The sequence below is a fragment of the Aulonocara stuartgranti genome (assembly GCF_965226115.1).
Source record: "Aulonocara stuartgranti genome assembly, chromosome: 18".
NCBI classification, from domain to species: domain Eukaryota; kingdom Metazoa; phylum Chordata; class Actinopteri; order Cichliformes; family Cichlidae; genus Aulonocara; species Aulonocara stuartgranti.
In genome coordinates, this window is record NC_138954.1 from 18464431 (window position 1) to 18481933 (window position 17503).

The 17503-nt window shown below is 41.1% G+C and overlaps 1 protein-coding gene across 3 annotated transcripts in view; it reads right to left on the reverse strand.

Moving 5' to 3' along the window:
* The window catches only part of LOC309693403 (laminin subunit alpha-3-like), a 60361-nt gene that overhangs the window by 27347 nt on the left and 15511 nt on the right, over positions 1-17503 (reverse strand). For all 3 annotated transcript variants that reach the window (XM_082512555.1, XM_082512556.1, XM_082512557.1), the window contains exons 6-29: positions 16551-16651; positions 15694-15809; positions 14806-14924; positions 14330-14420; positions 13085-13216; positions 11379-11429; positions 11223-11270; positions 8937-9071; positions 8206-8340; positions 7388-7522; positions 7184-7236; positions 6583-6682; positions 5735-5787; positions 5537-5642; positions 3549-3648; positions 3282-3438; positions 2532-2670; positions 2229-2371; positions 1992-2095; positions 1745-1901; positions 1297-1460; positions 1029-1137; positions 842-939; positions 156-354 (exon numbers count right to left, since the gene is read on the reverse strand). In XM_082512555.1, the coding sequence (XP_082368681.1) occupies positions 156-354; positions 842-939; positions 1029-1137; positions 1297-1460; positions 1745-1901; positions 1992-2095; positions 2229-2371; positions 2532-2670; positions 3282-3438; positions 3549-3648; positions 5537-5642; positions 5735-5787; positions 6583-6682; positions 7184-7236; positions 7388-7522; positions 8206-8340; positions 8937-9071; positions 11223-11270; positions 11379-11429; positions 13085-13216; positions 14330-14420; positions 14806-14924; positions 15694-15809; positions 16551-16651 (2745 nt within the window). The remainder of the gene's footprint in view (positions 1-155; positions 355-841; positions 940-1028; positions 1138-1296; positions 1461-1744; positions 1902-1991; positions 2096-2228; positions 2372-2531; positions 2671-3281; positions 3439-3548; positions 3649-5536; positions 5643-5734; positions 5788-6582; positions 6683-7183; positions 7237-7387; positions 7523-8205; positions 8341-8936; positions 9072-11222; positions 11271-11378; positions 11430-13084; positions 13217-14329; positions 14421-14805; positions 14925-15693; positions 15810-16550; positions 16652-17503) is intronic.

Consider the following 17503-nt stretch of genomic DNA (forward strand, 5'->3'; position numbering starts at 1 on the left):
AAAAAAAAAAAACAACATGAGAAAACCTGAATGAGTGTCTTTTGGTAAATAAATTAAAAAAAAAACAAAAAAAAACAGCAGGACAGCACAAACTGAATGTTTTGGGGGCAAAGCTGCTAAATAATTCAACCAGCTGAGGAAGGGCACAGTGATACCTGTGGGAATTTAAGTAGTATCCCATCACACTCAGGTTCACGGACAGGGATCACCCCAGACTGTCGTCTGTGCCTCCAATCCTCAATCTCTCTTTGTTGGGGAGCCACAGCTGGTGTGGACAATAGCTGGCCATCGCGGGCTGCATACAGGATCCAAGCTGAAGTGGGTTTGTCAAACTGCCTCGGGACACAGTGCCAGCTAAACACAGTAAACAAGAATTCAGCTTCAACATGTTTTCACTCTCATATTATTTGTTAAGAATATACAAAAAAATAATTTCATCGTGATACAGAGGCCAATGTTTATAAAGTATCTGAATGATTTTAGAGGCTCAGCAGTGCGGAAGACATTATTGCGTTCATTGTTTTAAATTTGTGGGCATTTTTACGCTGAAGTACAACAACTGCAACAAGTCAATTCTAAGTATTTGTTTGTTGGCTTATTTTTCCCTTCTGAGTAGATTTCCTGTTCTCTGCTCAAGGTGACGTGCACAGCAAATAACAGAGCTCGACACTGACAGCTGGAAAAGCGGTAACATCCAACCCGCTCATTACATTCAGAGACGATTTAGTATGAGAGAAGACTGAGTTAGACTGTAAGTTCAGCCTGAGGTAAGTGAGCTTGCCAACCTCAGGGAATGCATACAATCACACCTGGAAAACAGCTGTGTCCGTTCAAGACTTACGTGTCTTCGGTGAAGCGACCGTGAGTGGAGACGCACAGGACTTTAGGGTCTACATACTCAATGGAGAACTCATCTGCAGGAACCGCGTACACTTTATACTACACAGAGAAAAAGATGTCTTTAAAGCTCCATGTTGCTGCCTCGATATGAAGCTGTGACGCATCTTTTGGGCAAACTTTTCACTTACCAGAAGGAATGATGCTGTGGAGGTCTGCAAGAGGACTTCAGTCCTGTGACTTAGCTGAAACACTGCTACTTGGTTTCTGTTGTCCACCGCCACACTTCGACACAGATTGCTGCACGGGTTAGGAAACACAACAACACGTACATGAAACGTGCACATATTATTTAAGCTTCTATCTCTAGGATATTGATAAGTATTCAGTTAATAAAGACCTAAATCAAATCAATATTACTACAAGTAATGTTATCAAAGCATCAAGTGTGGGATTCACCTGAAGGCACAGCTGTAAATATTAGCCCTGCCCATAACCGGGTCAACTGATTGTCCACTGATGAGTATGTTGACATTTTGGACAGTGTCCACCTCGCTGGCATACTCCAGAATAAGCATGTATGGCCCAGAATCAGGTACAGGCAGGCTGAGCTGCAGCTGAGACTAGAGGAGACAGAACATTTATTTAAGGGAGACATTCAGGCATTTTAGGATAATAAAACTGAAAAACATAAACCGCAAGAAGAATAAATCAAACATCAATATATAAGATTGATTGATTATCATTGGGAAGTAAGATCCAGTCTATAAACTGAACTGCAGTCTCGCGGTTTTATTCCGGACTTTAGCGCAGATAAAGGGAACCTGTTTTTTTCTTTTAATAGCTTAACCGTTTTTACACCGCACACGCAATTTTTACACTAACATTCATCTTTAAAATACTGAACCTGTCTCCCATTGAGAGCAGCCATTTCAGGGTGATCAGGGGTGAGGCGCCGCACACGAGCCTGTCTCCTCTTGCGCCCACGCCGGGTTGTGAATTTTCCCTGTGAGCCCAGTGCGGAGCTGAAGCCATCCAGGGCTATGTGCTTATACAACAGACAGCTGAGACACACGCACACACGCAAAAAGAAAAACGTTAACAATCTACCAACAACAAGAAAGATGAGAAAAATAGTGGAGAATGAAATTTACTTTTCATGCTTGTTTGCGGTGGGTAAATATGTGCATGGCTGAGTGATCTTTTCCTGCAGGAGAGGCGCTTCATAGTAATCCTGGGGTAGTAACACTAAGTAGTCCTGATAAAGGCAATGACACAGAGTGACAATACATATATATATTGTTTTTTTAAACTTGCAAAACACCACATGACCAGTAATTTTCCACTTTTAAAATGACATCTATACATCAGTGATTTCTTTATAAACTTACCAGGAGAACTCCTTCTGCTCTTATGTGCATGATCCATGTCCCAGGAATCAATTCAAAGGGCTCAGCAAAGCCCTCTCCAGGCACAGTGAGGAAGGATGGGGACGGACTAACGGGAAATATTACTTCTTTACTCTGTTCTGACCCTGCAGAGCACCGAGCACAGATGGCTTTAATGTCAGACACTGGCAAACAGACATTTTCCAAATCAAGACAGCACGCCTGGATTTAGAATGCATGACGGGTTAGAGTTGACATTTTAATGGTGAAATATGGGAGATGCTTCCATTTCAGAGGCAGCCTTACCTGGAGTGCCTCTGCTATTGGTCGCCTTGATGCTAGCAATCACACGGGTGCTGCTGGGGTTACTGAACCGCAGAACAACACGGAACAAATGCTGCCTCCCATCTTTCGCCTCAACATGCACTGTTACTCTGACTTCAGTCTGCGGGGAGGACAACAACACACACAGCTGACTGCGAGGGTAGGGGTTTGAGTAGATGACGAAGGAACAACGTTAAAGAAAAGCAAAAGTTAAAACTGAAGTTAGGTGGATGAGAAGTCAGGCAATGAGAGAGTATTAATCAACAGGCAGCAAGCAAGGTGAAGAAAGCATAACAGGAGGAGCAAAGCAGACCCTTCACTTACAGTCACAGCAAGACTGATAGCCAGTTTCATCCACCACCAAGATCCAAGCTCGCACTTGTGCTCTCCCCTTATGTCGGGGGGTGGCGTAGTGCATTAGAATATGGAAAGGTCCAGAAAAGCCAACAGTGAGCATTAAGATCACCTCTGGCTGAAGAGAGAGAGTGTTAGTGCTAAGAGAGCTGATGTCCTCAATTGTGTATCAGCACTGAAATTACAAAAGGCTGTGCACTCAGGTGAAGATTATTTGTGCTGTGGCAAAAGCAAAAGAATCACAGTGGTAACAGAGAAGACTGGAAAAGGAAAATTGTGATAATACAAAAGTGGCAGACACTACTAGTCTCATGTAATTTATACAACAATGGCATTAAAGCATCCGATACATTAATGCACAAGTTTGAATGGACGAACCTGTGCGGGGGACATCACAGCGTAACCTCTCCAGCTGAAGTCTGGGAACTCCTGGGAGCTATAACCAAAGCGTACTGGTCTGGAATTTGGTGAGGTACCATCCTCCACCTCAAACTTCAGCTGGTGCAGAGTGGGAAAGTAGTAGCCAGGTGCTGGCCTGGTAAAAAAAAAAAAAAAAAGTTAAATCGTTTGATTAAATGCTGCAAATATGTTAAAAAGAACCATTTTCATCCCAATTTAATGACATTAAAATCTGCCATGTCTTACTCGGTGCATTTATGGCCAATGATATTCCTCCGACACTGGCACTGTCCCGATATGTCATTGCATGCCATGCCAATGGCACCACCTATATCGCATTGGCAACCTTTTGAGGGAATAGAAAAAAAACAATCATTTTCTACATCAAACATGTTCCTTTATGTGATATTACACTGAAAATCAGTGCTTCTTCTCTGACCATACGTTGGAGTTGTTTTGGGGCACATATTATGCAACTGTCCTTCTGAATATGAAAATATTTACACTCAACCAGATGCCAAGATTTATCACCGGCGTTACAGAAAGTACCCTATTTAAATATGTCAGCATTTGGTTGTCTTTTGAAAAAACATTTTTTATTTTGCGCATGTTCTTGAAATCCTCGTGAGACTATCTTTTCACAGAAATACTTCTTTAGGAGACGTAGGTGTCAAAGCAGTAATGTTTACTACATCCTGGCATCAAGAAGGACAAAGACGACCACAAGCCCTCACTGGATGCACTATCACACATTTCTGAAGGCTGTTTTTCAACAGGGAGAATTTATACTTTTGTAATATTCTTTGGTTTACATAAGAAAAAGAAGGTCCTCTGTTATCTTCCTTAGATAGAAGATCCCTGACAGACCTTGGGGCCTCCCAAGATGAAAATAAGGGACGCCTGAGCAGAAACCACAAGGACGGCATCAGGGTTAGGTCACTGCACTCCTAATAAGCTGCACTAAGCATGACCTTTCAGACCTCACCTATAAAAAATATTCTGTGCACTTTGCCGTTTATTTTTATTATAATATATATTTAACACGTTAAGCCATAAGAAAGGATGATTTGTGCATTTTAACCTTTAGAAACTTTCATCAAAGATCATTAATCTGCATTCAGTATTGTTTTCAACAATGAAAGATAAAAAAAAAGCTTTGATGATTGAAATGTCTTGGTGTCCCTAAACTTCAGAGGAGATCTGTACTGTACTATGCATTAGTACTTATATACTAATAAAGTGGTTGTTCTTATTACTAAGGGACAATAACATTTAATGTTTAAATGTATCCAATGCAAAGTTTCAGGCTTAACAGAGAAACTTAACAACCTTGTTTATGTTCAACAGAGGTTTTATTAAAAGTTTTGTCAAGCAAATAAGCAAGTAGAATTAGTGCATTGTGCAAATATGTATCGGAATTTCAGGAGCAGGACCACGCCAAACACGCTCCTTCCGGCTGTCATCTATATAGGTTCCCCCAGTTCTGCAAGCTGATCATTCTCATTTACGTGCCCCACCCTCCCTCCCTCCTTGTTCTCCATTCTTCAGCTTCTTCACTTCTATTTACTACATGGGGATCTGCCAGGCCCGGGAGCCGTCGCCAGTCCCCTTCGAGGCTTTCTTCAAACCGCAGCTCAATTCATGTCAAAGCATTCACTTTTACCTACTAAAACGCTGTCAAACCTAAAATGAGGACATGGGCCCAGTTAGTGAAATGAGAATTAAAGTCCACTAAGAGGTCAAGGAGATTAAAAGACAGTCACATCAACGTAACTTAGTCTAATTTCACGAAAATCTAACCAATACTGCAGGACAACAAGGGATTCCTGTAAAAGCGAAAAAGCCCCCAAGAAATAACAAATATGAATTTAAAAATTTGAGTGAAGAGCCACTAGGTCATCACTGTTTGTAAGTTTAGCTGAATGCTGCCCACTACTGTGGCAGGAGTAGCAATTCTTATCGATTATGCTGTTGCTGACCAGTATTTTGGCTGGTTAAGATAAAAGCTTAAAACAGCACTAAGGCACCTGTTTTTCAGTCAACGCAATAATTTCTAACAATAGTCAGTGTTGCACTGAGGTTGGCTCGCTAAATATTTAAAGTCATTGGTAAAAACAGCGAAAAAGGAAGTATGCTTGGTTGCTATTTTCTTTCTTAACTGTGTAGCCTTTAATAATACAGCACATGTAAGCAAGAACCAAGGTTGGAAGTTCAGCAAAGAAACACATTCTCACCTTGACACCCGTAATAATTCTTTTTCTGCAGCAGGAAGTATCCATCTTTGCAGGAGTCACACGCATGCCCGCATGTATTAGGCTTACAGTGACACTGTCCACTTTTCTGTGCAAGCAGACCATCAAGAGATGATTAATGCTGCAAATGTGCGGCTATTCAAACTGCTGACATTAACACGACCACATGAAAACACTCACCTGTTCACACTCTCCAACACCACTCAGAGTCCCTTTCAGGTCACAATGACACTCTGGTATGAGAGACAAAAATGGGTGAGGTTATGAAAATGTAAATGGGAGAGGGGGTGGGGGGCTCTACAGTGAATAGACACTGATTGCAGGTTTTTGCAAAATTCACGGGTGAAACACAACATTGTAAAACCCTCCAGCCTTCAGAGATTTGCACATCAAAGGTCCAAAGGAGCTTTTCAGGCTGCAGCTTGCGTTCAGCCGAGTGGGGAAAAAAAGAAAACTTTTCCCTCAATGTCCAGCCACAGTCAACCAGATGCATTCTTGGGATATTAAAAACACCCCACCCCACTCCTTCTTGAGCATTGAGGGAACGTGGTAGCGATAACAGTTTTGCAAGAGAGCAGAGCAGTAACAACAGACATATGTGAACAAAGCCAGGAGCTGTTCTCCTTAGTTTCCACTATATTAAAAAGTTTCAATTGAATAAAGCAGGAGCAGCTTTTGTAGAGGTTATAAAAGTAGATGTTCAGACGTTCTATTTTTAATGTGTCACTGGATACTTTTTTATGCAATCTCAGGAGGAAATCTCACAGTGGAAGCAGGCAGCAGGGATTTGCCTGTATAATGTGTTATTCTTCAAAGGCAGAACCAGCCTTGTTGATAGAGGTACGTTGACGTATAAGATGGGACAAAGCTCATATCAGTACCTTGTCAGATTGTTCCTGGCAATTTAAAAGCCTTGAGAAATATATGGTCAGAATTAGGACATTTTTGCCTCTATGGATGCCAAATAAGCATTTTTCTGTCATGTTTCCCCCTTTTTTCCTTTATTATTCAAATTCCTTTTTACTTACCGATACAGCCACGGGGATTGTCTACAGCTAGATTCCAGTATAGAGGTTTACACCTGTCACACAGGGTTCCCTCTACATTTGCTAGGCAGCGGCAAGAGCCCTGAAACAACAGATAAGGAGTCTGAGAATTGTTGAGACTGGTAGCTACTGTTGAAAGCCTTATATTTGTTTAAAATCAGAGCGATAAAATCAACTGCAAGTGCCTGCATTTTCTATAAAGATGTTTCTTTACACTGAAACTTGGCAGCATTTCTTTCTTTCTTCTAAGTGTGCATTATGCTCCAAACTGAAAGGTGACTCTCAGAAATACTTCAATAGATGCCTAAATAAATACTACGTGTTGTTTTTCCCCTTTATAATGGAAGGAAGCCTCTTTTCCTTTTTTAATTTCCTTTGGTTTTCACCAGAAAAACACTTCCTTGTGAAACCGCGCAGGATGACGTGGAGTTGTGTTATCAGTTGTAGGGCTGTTAGTCAATGCAAACCCACACCCATCACTGGATTTATACTGTGACCACTTCTATCAGCAAGGAAAATAAAAGCTTGTTCCAGATAGGGCCACGATGCACAGAAAAATGCAACTTAACAGAGAGCGGCTCACCGTTCGAGGATCAGACGCTTCAGTTCCTGCTGTGTTACACACACTGATGGAGGCTGGAAGGACAAAATGAAAAAGGAAAAGGTAATATTACTGAGCTTCAACAATAACCACAGCAACAGCAAACAATAATGACCTAAATAACACATCTACCCGCTGTCCATAAAAATGACTACTTTTATGAGTTTGATGATTTCAAGTGTTTACCCGAGCACTGAGGGAATCTCACACCAGAGGCGCAACGATCACACAGTTGACCCACCACACCTGGAAGGCAGAGGCACTGACCCGATAACGGGTCGCAAGTTGCGTCATATGAGCCTTCCTGTGAACACCGGCAGGCTGGGGACAGTTACACAAGCAGACATAAGAACTCTAAGCATTATTATGGTAAGTTGTCTGGTTCTTATACAGCCCTTTTTCTGCAACATGTCTCATTCACCCCTCCACACAAGCACTGTTTTCCACATGTATGTGCTTTGTGTCTACTATTCACATGCAGACGAATGCATCAAAGAGTAACATGTGGTTCAGACTGGGTGAGACAGGGATCAAACCATCAACAATTCAGATGAGTAGATGATGCTCTACCTCCAGAGCCCCAGCCATTGTCCTTAGGGATAAGTGAATCTCATAAGAAAAGAACAGGAATTGAAACTCTTGGGATGAGCTTGTTTATTTTAAGAATCAGATTGTCTTAAGTGATTCCCAGTTGTCTATTCTTGGGAATATGAGTCCATACAAGGAAGAGGTCTATAAATATCACATATTTCATCTCTCTGCAAAACATCGTGTCATGCAAATTGCATTAAAAAAATCAATTGAGGGGGCAGAGTGGGATTTTTGTGGATGCCGTGGGAGGATTTCTCCTTCAAAGTCATGAGAAGAGGCCACCATAAATCCAACCAAACCAGAAGCTACATTTTTTTTCCCAGCAGCTTTCTCATCAGCAGAGGTCAAAAGTACACAAGTGGTTTATCTACTGTAGTTATACTGATAGACATAGAGGGACAAATCCTACTTACCAGCACAGTCAGGATATCCATAGTAGCCTGGCGCACATTCATCACACTCCCGTCCCCCATAATTGGAGAGACAAATACACTGACCATTTGGACCGCACACGCTGTCGGCCACGCCGGCCCCATCACAGAGACATGCTGAAGAAATAAAATAATAAAGCAAAAATTTATTCTATTTTTATAGCTCTGTATAAACATTTACCCAGAAAAGACCTCATTATAAAAAAATCTGTCCGAATAAGTAATCTTTACATGCAAAAAATCTGTAAACATCAACTAAAACACACATAATACACACGCATTTTTCCACATGTACTTTGATAATTGTTACTGAAATCAGATTGTCTGGAGGGTCCATTTAAAGCTTTAAGGGTCAAGTGTCAAAAACCTTGAGCTAAGACTTAAAAAAGGCCAAATATGTAAGTGTACTTCCATCTGATAATACTATAAGCTCTCTCATGGAGAGAGTGAAGTTTCTCTCTGTATTGACAAAGCAAAAGATTGCTGGACAAACTAATCCCTGCTGTGTAATTAAGTCACTCCAGTCACACCTATTAACATTTACAGCGCTGATTTGCTGCCTTTGTCCCTGTTCCACATAATAACCACTTGTGGCCACTTCTTTTAAAATAAAACTCCGGTTTCCTAATCATTAACCAGTAACACTGATGACTTTGTGTTTCTTTACAGTCTGCGGGGTTCAAATTCTATGTTGGCATGCACGTCTCTCTCACCCCGGCAGTTTGGGAAGGAGTGGTATCCAGGTCGACAGCGGTCGCAGCGCTCGCCCTCCACGCTCTGCTGGCACAGGCAGCGGCCTAAAGCATCGCATATCCCACCCAGAGTCCCTCTGTAGTCACAAATACACGCTGCGCACAAAACACAGTGGAAGCATTTAATTTAACAATAACAGCAAACAAATTAAATCTTAACAGAAATTCAAATGTGTATTCCTAGTGGAACATTAACGTTTGCTTATAATTGAGGCTGAGCTCTTCCTTTAGTGGAACTCCAAAAAAAAAAAAAAAAGACTGACAAATACTTCCTTCAGTTGAACTATTCTCATAGTGTGGCACACAGTGGCACAGCTATGCTGGTGCCCACCCCACCCCCTGCCAGGCCCCGCCCGGTAGTGGTTCCCGAATAGGCTTGGCACAGCCACCCAAGAGACTACCATAGTTTTCTTTGCCTCTAAGCAGCTCCCAAGCATGAAGCCAGCTTTTCAAAGGCTGTTGATTGAAAGACAGGCTCTTGAGCCTACACGTTAGAGGTAAGTCAGTGTTAGCATACGTTCTCTGACAGCTGAATTGAGTGGGAGGAAAAGAATCAAGAACTGATGGTTTTCACTTTAATAGCAATGCCATATTACTGATAATGGATTTCCCAGCTTGAAGGAAACTTATAAATAATATTAGTTTCCACTAAATAGCCCCAAATGGCCACTGCTATCATGAGACTATTTGAACATAAAGTCCCATTGATGGATGAGAAAATGTAAGACCACTGAACTGTTATTCTGAACAACTGCATGCTATCTGGATGTATTATACCAGTATTTTGACCAGCTAAACACAATAAATGCCAGGTTACACATGGGCTACAAATTTAGCCTTCAACTTGACTGACCTCTAACACGTGTTCTTAAGTTTAAATCAAGACAAAACAGAGTCTGACTCAGTGGCACCACATACAGACCGCTAAAGCTCTTTTGAAAGCCTCTAAGTAAAGTAAGTCTGGAATTTTTTAAAAAGGGTACCCTATAAAAGACCTTTGTAAAAGGCCAAGTTTCTAGTGATGGGATTTCCGGCTCTTTTTAGAGATCCGGCTCTTTCGGCTCGGCTCACTAAAAAGAGCCGGCTCTTTCGGCTTCGAACCGGCTCTTCAGGTTGTTTTGTTGCTTTAATTAATTTATCATTAACAATAATATAAAATTATGCAGAAAAGGAATTACTAATGTAAAAAAAGTGGTTTTATTTATATGTTTATATATGGCCCCTAGAGACAAAGCACGTACAAACTCTAAAGCATATACAAACTCCAAAACACATTTCTAGCGTTAACTGAACTTCCAAAACAGAGCTACCCAGATCACTTAAATTACACAATTGAAAGCATGTGTGTATTGTTTGTGTATTTATAGACAAGCACTCATATTTATTCAAATAATTTAAAAAAAAAGTTCATTTACCTGTTACTACCACACACCAAATCCGGTTGTTGATACTTCCTGGCTTGTGTAGCCACTAGGTAACAAAAGCTCAACACTGCGCCCTAGCATCCTGGAGCACTTCTGTTGTCTTTTGTACGTGCTTCTGAGTTTTTACGTGTTTTGGAGTTTGTACGTGTTTTGGAGTTTGTACGTGCTTTGTCTCTAAGGGCCACCATAAATATACTTTATTTATTCACTCCACATAAAATGTAATAAATAAATCATATAATACAAAAAACAACTATTTACATTTTAAACTTTTAACTATTTAAATTTTCAGCTTTTTTCTTTTAAACAAATTTAACGTAAAACAACACAAAACACTGCAAACCACAACACAATTAAATATAAATTAAAATATTAAAACAAAAAGAAGATGCACATTCTCTGTCATATGGGCCTGCATGATTTCTGAATCCTTTATCATCTGCAACTGAAAATAGTGGATGATTACTATACCTTTCTAATGTGACGTTCTTGTCCCTTGTCCCTTCTCTCTGGCTCTGTTCCTGTGCTACTGCGAGTGTAACTAACGCCCCTCCCCCCTCTGGCCAGCGCAAAGTACAGGCCGCGCGTGCGGAGTTTAGCGGAAAAAAGGGCGAGAGAGAGGGTGAGAAAAAGAAAAAAAAACCCCTCATGGATCCCAATAAGGGGCCGGCTCGCGTCGTTCACTTCAAAGAGTCGGCTCTAAAAGCCATTTCGTTCGCGAACGACCCATCACTACAAGTTTCAGTAACGTTTTCAATCAAGTTGCAATGAGTATAAAAGCACTGCCATGAAGACACTTCACATCAGGTCTAACCACACTCACGCTGACAGCTGGGCACGCCAAAATAGCCTGGAGGGCAAACAGTGGGACCTATAGAAGGAGAAAATAAGGAGGATGTAATAACAGCATTTTAAGCAGATGTTTAAAAATGCCTAAGTCTGATATGACATATTGCAAAAGTCTGTTTACTGATCTTACCCACAATGGGACCTGCAGGAGATTTGGTGGTCACTGGGTACACTGGATATCCTGATTGCAAAAGAAAGGAACAAAATTAAGACCTCCAGTGACTGGAAAATGTAATGAAGTAAAACCTCAGTGTCAACATTACTTATTGGTGCGGGGGAGGGGGGGGGGGATTTCTCTTGGTGCAGTAATTGAAAGCTACTCATATAAAAACAAACATCCCCCACGCCCGCGTTTTGAAGTTATTCACTTTCTTGCCAAGAGATAGACGAGAGGATCTAAGCAATGTTTGCATTTGAATAGTAAAGTCAGTGGTTAGGCAGCTCAGCTTAATGTAAACTGTACGCAGGGGGGAAACAACAAGCCTGGATTTGCACAAAGTCTAAAAACAACTTTTCATCATTTTATAAAGGATTAAGCACCGACTTTGCTTGGGAGGAGTAATAAGGCCTGAACAGTTCAGCACATCACCACTGTCACATCCATTCTTACAAGTACACGATGTGTATGCATTTAAAAAAGCACACTGTAACCTATTTAGTACTGAGCTTTAAAGGAACTGGTAGGCAGACTTTGTTACCTTTGGACAGACCAAAGAATGACATAGGCTCCTTTGTCTTGTAAAACCGCTCAACTATTTTAGGTATTGTTTACTCAGACTTACTTACTTACTCAGACACGAATCTCAAGCGTTTGCAGACGATGTGCAGTTAATGTTTCAGCTGGTGCTGCAGTTACACAGTTGTCAGATTTTATGTGTACAAGTTACACATCTTCAGTTCAAAATCCAACAAGCTGCAAACATTTCGTGCCGTGACAGAAAACACCAAGCAAGCGCCTCTTCAAACCCAAATAATTCTCTCATGACCGAGTCAACATGTTTAGTCTAGTTTGGCAGTGCTAACATGCTGATGATAAGGACCAAATGTTTAAAAATTCTGTGTTAGCAAAACACATCTTGAGACTACAAACCTGTGTTGCTGTGTTTGTGTAAGGACTGTCAATGATATCGACAATCAACATTAGATGATAAGACAAAAATGATGTGAGTCTTTGGATTTCTCTGTTGTCACACTGGCTAATTTTCAATTAAATATGAATAACTTTAAATTGATTGAAAATAGATGTGTGAATAGAGAAATCGAGTGCTGTAGGAAATTCAACAGAAGCCGGTTTTAAGCAGGTTTATCAATCAAAGACAGAGAAAAAGATCAATATTACTGTAGGAATGGCTTTAGCGCCTTAAAGAAAGAAATGTAAAATGAAACATCGAGCAGCTTATCTCCAGTCATAGCAGACTCCTGAATCTGCTGGCAGATCAGATCAATGAGATTAGATGGGGAAGTTTTTTTATGTGTCCACTACCTGTAAGGCTTACACAAAGCATGAAATAACTTTACAAGTGTACTCCTGCAAGATGTATTTCTGTCAAAAGGCTTTGGACAAATGTGTTTGTTCAGGGAGAAATCTGAGAGTAAAACAATGTTGAATCATGATTCCAGCTGTTAACGACTGGGTTCAGGTAAACTGACCATGAATAGTTGCACCCTTCTATGACAAAGCAAAGTCTTCCCTTCAAGTCAAGATTCAAATGAGGTACAGGAAAGACTAACTGTACCTTTTTGTTGTTTGCCAAAATCATGCATTTAGCACATTTGTGCTAAATGCATGATTGCTCTCACATCTAACTTGGCATGTGAGAGCAAAACTAAACTTACGAAAGCAGTCTGGGTAGTAATAGTGTCCATCAGCACAGCGATCGCAGTTTTCTCCAGCAAACTGTGGCTTGCAGATACACCATCCAGACCCCATTTCACATCCAGCTGTAGTTCTTTCGTCACAGCTGCAAGCTGGTAGATGCCATGTGATTTTATGAAAAGAAAAAAGAAAGTGCCCATGTTAACATGTGCAAAATGTAGATGTAAAATACACATATAGACAAACACATGAATCATCAGAGTAAAATCCATCTATTTTCTTCCTGTTATCTACTTCAGGGTCACGGGGTGGGGTGGGGGGACTGGAGCATATCCCTGCTGCTATTGGGCGGGAGGCGGGGTACACGTTGGACGGGTCACCAGTTTGTCGCAGGGCTGACACAGAGACAGTTATCCTTTCACAGTCATATTCACACGTATGGGCAAATGAGAATCATCAACCTGTGTGAGGAGGTCAGAGTACCCACACAGATCCTGCAAACTCCACACAGAAAGACCCCGACCACATGGTCGATTCGAAACCAGCAAATTCTTAATGTGAGGCAACAGTGCTGATGATGATGCCCACTCAGAGCACAAATTGAGGTTAAATACCCAAAATTTCCACAAAGTAAAGTAACACGTACAGAAAGCTTTCAACCATCCCAAATCCCAAAACGAGAGCTCTTAAAAGTTAATAATGATGAACGTTTACTGACTCTGAACACTTTCGGCTACTAAGCTACTTAATTGAGTTTGTGTATTTTATGATTAAATTAAAAGCTCTTGGGTCAACCGCTTTAATTCCACTACTTTGTCATGTGCAAACACAACTGTAAGCTATTTATACCAAGAGGAATAGTGATGGACCATTAAAGTAGTGTAAACAATGGCAGAGCCCAGTTTAGCAATAAAACAAGCGGCGGTGCCCGTGGTGCTTGACAGTGGTGCCATCTGTGTCAGTCTAAAGCGAGGTGCTAAAGCCTTGCTTTGAATAAAAATACACTTTGGCTTCACTCATTGATCACACATGTTGTAGGTCACATAACAACATGGTGGGACAATAGTTGATTCCCAAACTATCTGTTGTCGTATCTTGAAAAATGTCAGAGAAGCTGCAAAAACGGATTCCACAAAAATACACACACGCATGCATAAACAGCATAGGCTTATATTTCCACAGTCTTTTTCATCAGTACATAGTAAAGTTTTACAACATCAGTATGAAAACAGCATTTTGATGTGACAGACAAAAATGTGGCTTACGTATGCATCCGGTGGGAGACTCAGTAGGGACACCGTAAGGCCTGTAGAAGCCTTCAATGCATCTCTCACAGTTCACTCCAGCAGTGTTGTGCTAAAGAATGATACAGAACAAAATTAACTTTAGTCTTGAACAAAAAAATATGAGTTTAAGTTTCTAGCTTTGCATCAATCTATGTGGACATTACGCAATACTTGATATCCATAACACTCCATCTTAACATAACACTCAATTCAAGTTCATCTTGGCAAAAAGAAGGTCACAAAGTTCCTAGAAAGTTTCAAAAAGAACGTTTGCTTTGGCCTCACACAGCAAGTTGCACAAGTTTCAAACTGAAGTATGCAATATCCAATCCTCTGCAAAAGACTTGAATGATATAGAGACATGCAGTATGGAATATTGCTTCACTTTCTATCCTGTTTTCAACCACACACATGCAAACATAAGAATCAGTTTAGACTTGATACCCAGTACATACCTGGCAGTTGATGCACACTCCTCCTCCATCAAACCTGCCGAAGGTGTCTAAACTTGTTCCCCTTTTTTCCACCTCTGGGTCGTAATAACAGTCGAAGGCATGGGAGAAACACTGGCAGGCTGAGGAGGAAACCCCCCAAGACAAACACACACACACACACACACACACACACACACACACACACAAAAACAGAGACAAGTATTATTCTATACTGTCAGTAAATTACCTCTGACTCCCCCTTTCCCCCTGTAAGTACCTTAAGCTACTCATTCTCTTAAAAGGAATATTAAGTCAAGGTTGTTAAGCATCAAGAGAAACTATAAAATCCAAACTAAACAAGATGGCATATCCTCTTCCTGTAATCCACCCTGTCTTATTAATGATTATGAATGGGTTGGGTGCATTTGCACTGCATGAGTGCACTGACTGGATTACAAGTTTCCTTCCTTGCTTTACTTCTGTGGCTGATTCAAGGTTATGTTTCATGAAGGCCAAACTTGTCAACAGTGCAAAGCAATTAGATTCCAGTTGGCAAAGGCTCTGCTGATGGACTGAATGGCTCGCTGATAAGCTCTCACTATCTAGGTCGGCGCAGGGTTGACTAAGCTCATTGACCAGCTACCTAAACAGACAAAACCCAGTTATCCTGAAGCAAGTTGTGCACCGTGCTGTTCATCACACATACCATATCAGGAATGTCCTCCCAGCTCTTCACTGAGGCTCACCACAATACCATATCAGGGCATCCACAATAGGGCTTAAATATCAGAGGCAAGAGGACACTTCAGTCCTCTCTGGGGGTAGTAATTCAAGGAGCCAACAGCATGGGGAGTAGCAGAGTGCGGTTTTGGTTACACACTAAATGAAGTACTGTACATGTATACTTACGCTGACACTCATTCGGGTTGTCAACAGTTGCAGCGCGCCATGGCTTCTGGTTAAATCCTGGGCAGCAGCGGTCACATGACTCGCCACAGGTGTTGTGCTGGCACTCGCACTGGCGACTAAAGAAAGGAGACGAGACGCCTGTATTCAGTAGTAGTGCCAAGATGGGTTTTCAGAGAAAAAGTCCCAACTGTACATTGATATTTACTGGCACACACAGTCGGGTATCTACAAACTCAAGGACGCACAGCGGAGCACTAACATTCATTCTGAAATCTTATTTCAGACAGTCAGACAAATAGACATTCAAATTTGCTTCGCTTTAAGCCTTGTTTTGGTATCTGCGCAGCTGCTATTCAGCGTTAATTCTTCCTGTCTTCCGTTTGATGTTCAAGCTTTGTGTAGGTGAAAACAGCCGCTTACAGCACCTGGAAATTACAGCGATGAGAGCGATGAGACAACCAACTTAGTGAAGCATCCACGAATCCTATCCTCTTCTTTTTTCTTGGACTTTTTTGTTTCAGAGTACTAATGCTTACAATGGTTCAAAGCAGCGCTTTATCCCAAATCTTATCACAGCCAGTAATCAGGGAAACTAAAACAATCTACTGCTTTTTATAATGGTGAAGTCACTGCACAAACAACATAATTGTGCTTTTCAGAAACAAGTGATCACTCTTGATCTTATCTATGCTATACCTCATACACTAGAGGCAGCATTTGTAATCTTTGCCTCTTTTCTTTCAGAATTAAATCCACTTTACTGTAATAGTTGTACACAAGACCCCCAATTCTACAAAAAGCTCACTGAATAAAGGCAAGTATATTTTAGAGCTGAAGGTGAAGTATGTATTACTAACCTATTTGGGTTGTCAGGGTTACGGCCTCCACCACACATCTGTGCGTGCCCGTGACAAACACAGCGTCCGCCAATGCTGATGTCTTTGATGCTGTAGTAATACTGTCAGCAAATAAAGAATATGTTATCAGCAGCATAATTTCCAACCATGTTATCAGCAACTTAGCGACACCAGTCACACCAGAACAAATGCCTGGCTCTGCTTGGCAGCAGAAGTGAGTCACACATGCTGACAAGTGCAAACTTAAACCATGACCCATGAGATAATGCTAGTTTTATGGGGTGAATCAGTGCGTGAGATAACACGAGATAAGGCAGCCAACATCACTGATTCCCAAAGGTTCGAATAAGGAAAACTAAACAGATGTTTTAGACACAATAGTAAATCACAAAGATACAGTGCTGTGCAAAACCATCATGTCTTTATATTTTGCCAAAACATAAACCAAAAAAAAAATGGTTTGTTTAGTTCTAACAGGCTTGACAGTAAGTATTTGGTAGCACCATATTTATTCTTCAGCACAGCCTGAAGCTTTCTTATCATTTCTTTGGATTTTGGCTGCCTTTTGTTTCATTCTCTGTCTAAATGATCTCACATTGCTCCAGTAATGTTGAGGTTCAGGCTCCTGGAAAGGCCAAACAATGACTGATGGCGTTCCATTGCACGTTTTCCTTTCCAGGTATGCTTTTACTGCATTGGCAGTGTGTCTAGGATCATTGATCATTGGCACCTGCTGCCAATCAGATGCTTTCCAGATGGTACTGCATGATGGATCAAAATGTGATATTATTTTTTAAAGTTCATAATTCTACAAGTTTTGACATGACATCCCTTACCCACCGGCTGAAATGCAGGACTAAACCATGACAGAGTCGTCTCAATGTTTTACAGATGGCTGTAGACACTGTTGTACTTCTGGCTTCTTGGCAGCCACCTTTGACCATTTCTGATGA